This window comes from Stegostoma tigrinum, chromosome 43 (genome assembly GCF_030684315.1).
Source record: "Stegostoma tigrinum isolate sSteTig4 chromosome 43, sSteTig4.hap1, whole genome shotgun sequence".
Taxonomy (NCBI): Eukaryota; Metazoa; Chordata; class Chondrichthyes; order Orectolobiformes; family Stegostomatidae; genus Stegostoma; species Stegostoma tigrinum.
Window position 1 is genome coordinate 2,278,436 of NC_081396.1, and position 2,263 is coordinate 2,280,698.

General features: G+C 40.5%; 1 gene segment (V, D, J or C); it reads left to right on the forward strand.

The window, feature by feature from the left end:
* The first annotated feature begins 537 nt into the window (after window positions 1-537).
* Window positions 538-1,045, forward strand: LOC125448932 (T cell receptor alpha variable 14/delta variable 4-like). The segment is given in 2 exon segments: window positions 538-669; window positions 756-1,045. Coding segments are annotated over 2 exon segments (351 nt in total).
* Window positions 1,046-2,263: the final 1,218 nt, after the last annotated feature.

The window sequence follows — 2,263 nt, forward strand, 5'->3', positions numbered from 1 at the left end:
GTGGACAGGTACAATTACATAACCAAATCCGCCAACATGAGATGTGAGCACACTGAATTTTCACTTTGATACCAAATTGAAAGTGAAACAATAAATGCTGTTAATGTTTGTTTACGTTCAATGAAACCTTAAATCAGATTCAATGAATCCAAAATGGCAAAGATTATTGTAGTTGAACACATGACTGAGATCATGTCTTGTTGAAGCATTCAATAACTGCTACACAGTCACATTGAGGGAGAAAGAAAGGAAAAGAGAAAGTGGGGGAAGAGAATGGGAGAGAAAGGCAGAGATGGAAGGAGTTGGAGAGACAGGCAGAGATAGAGGCAAAGCGATACAGAGACAGACAGACAGAGAAAGCAAGCCTGTTCGAAAGTATGAGAGAAGGAGTGATCCTTTTCCGTTGTGACTTCAACAGGCCTATATTGGAGACAGTCAGTCCCTGAGTGTTTACGTTGTATGACGTCTAATATCCACATCCAATAATAATGTGCTTGTTGAGAATGCCTCAGATCAGTCTCTAACTTAAAATTCTCCCCATCAACATCTTTGAGACTCTGTCTGGGCGGTAAACCTGATTGATTCGCCTGCTATTCGGCATCACCGCCATGAGCAGAAAGGCTTGCAATGAACTGTTTCCAGGTGCAGTTCTGATGTTCTTGATCTTGCGTAAGTTTAATTTTGCTGTAAGTAACTTGTTTTACCTATGTCTCTCAATACCCAGTTGTGTCTGAGGCATGTTTCTTTTGTTGCAGCAATTCTGTGTAAGGATCAGACCTCACAGGTTAACCAAGAGCTATCTCTGGAAGGGGAACCGGTTGAATTACATTGTCAACTCTCCATTGCTGCTGGTGATAATGTAGCCTGGTACAAACAAACACTAACAAGAGCTCCAACATTTCTCGGCTACATATACAAAGGCAACATGACAATTGGCCGCTACACACTTTCATTTGAGAGAGCAAAGAAGACTAATACCATTTCTATAGATCGCAGTCTGTTCGAGGACACTGGAGTGTATTATTGCGCTACGTGGGCACAGTGAAACAACCAGTGGATCTGTCCATACAATATCTTGCGTTGTGTTTTGTCTCTGCTCCCTGTAAACTTTTGCCAAGTCAAGAATTTTACAGATACAGTGATCTCAGAAATCATGTTTTTAAATGTGTAAACTTTCTGGTGGATTAATTCACAAAACCTTATGACAATTTGTAGTGAATTGCATTAAACCATACTTTCTGCGTACAAAATATTAAATGTGAATGATAAAGAGAAAAGGAGTGCTGTCTTTTTGTGGATGGGCACATAGATAGATAGATAGATAGATAGATACAAACAAAAACAAAGTTGCTGGAAAAGCTCAGCAGATCTGGCAGCATCTGTGGAGAGAAAACAGATGTTTCGAGTCCGGCGACCATTCCTCAGAACTCACCGGACCCGAAATGTTAACTCTGTTTTCTTCTCCACAGATGCTGCCAGGCCTGCTGAGCTTTTCCAGCAACTTTGTTTTGTTCCTGACTTACAGCATCCGGAGTTCTTTTGGTTGATAGATAAATAAATAGAGAGACAGAGATAGATGGATAATGTTTATTTCACTTGTGTCCTGCGGTATTTTTTTTTGTATTTTGAACGTATTCAGATTTGATCATGTTTTGCAGTTACTTCTTTTCATCCTGAGACATTCTTGACATCACTTTATCAGGGCAATAATATTTTGGCCTCGAATGATTGTATTTTGCTGCGGCCACTTCTGCTATTCCATTCCTGAATACCCCTTCTCCACATTAAGGGATGAAAGAGTTGTTGAAATATACAGTATCTGTGGATGGTAAGAACAAGTCTCACTGCGAATACGATTCAGCTGTCAGGTACTACAGTGAATAAACGTGCAATAAAGCACAATGAAACAAAGAAACGATAGACCTGTGGTCACTCTGCTCACGATGGAGGAGACAAAAGGATAGTGAACAGAATAAAAGAGAGCGACACAGGAATAAATGTTCAAATATATCACATAAAAGCACATTGTACGTGCAACTCAATACATTTATGTCCGATACTGACACGAACAGGAAAGGTTTAGCGAACTGTGGGTCTCGCTGTATTTCTGGTGCCCCTGCTGACAGCTGGGAATTCCCAGAAATGTGTTGCATGTGATGTCTCACTGCATAAAATGTACTATTGAGAGTCAGGGGAATACGCTGCACGTTTGAAGTATACTAAGAACGTATGAGGTTGCTTGCGTGTTCTTACAGGTCAGTCA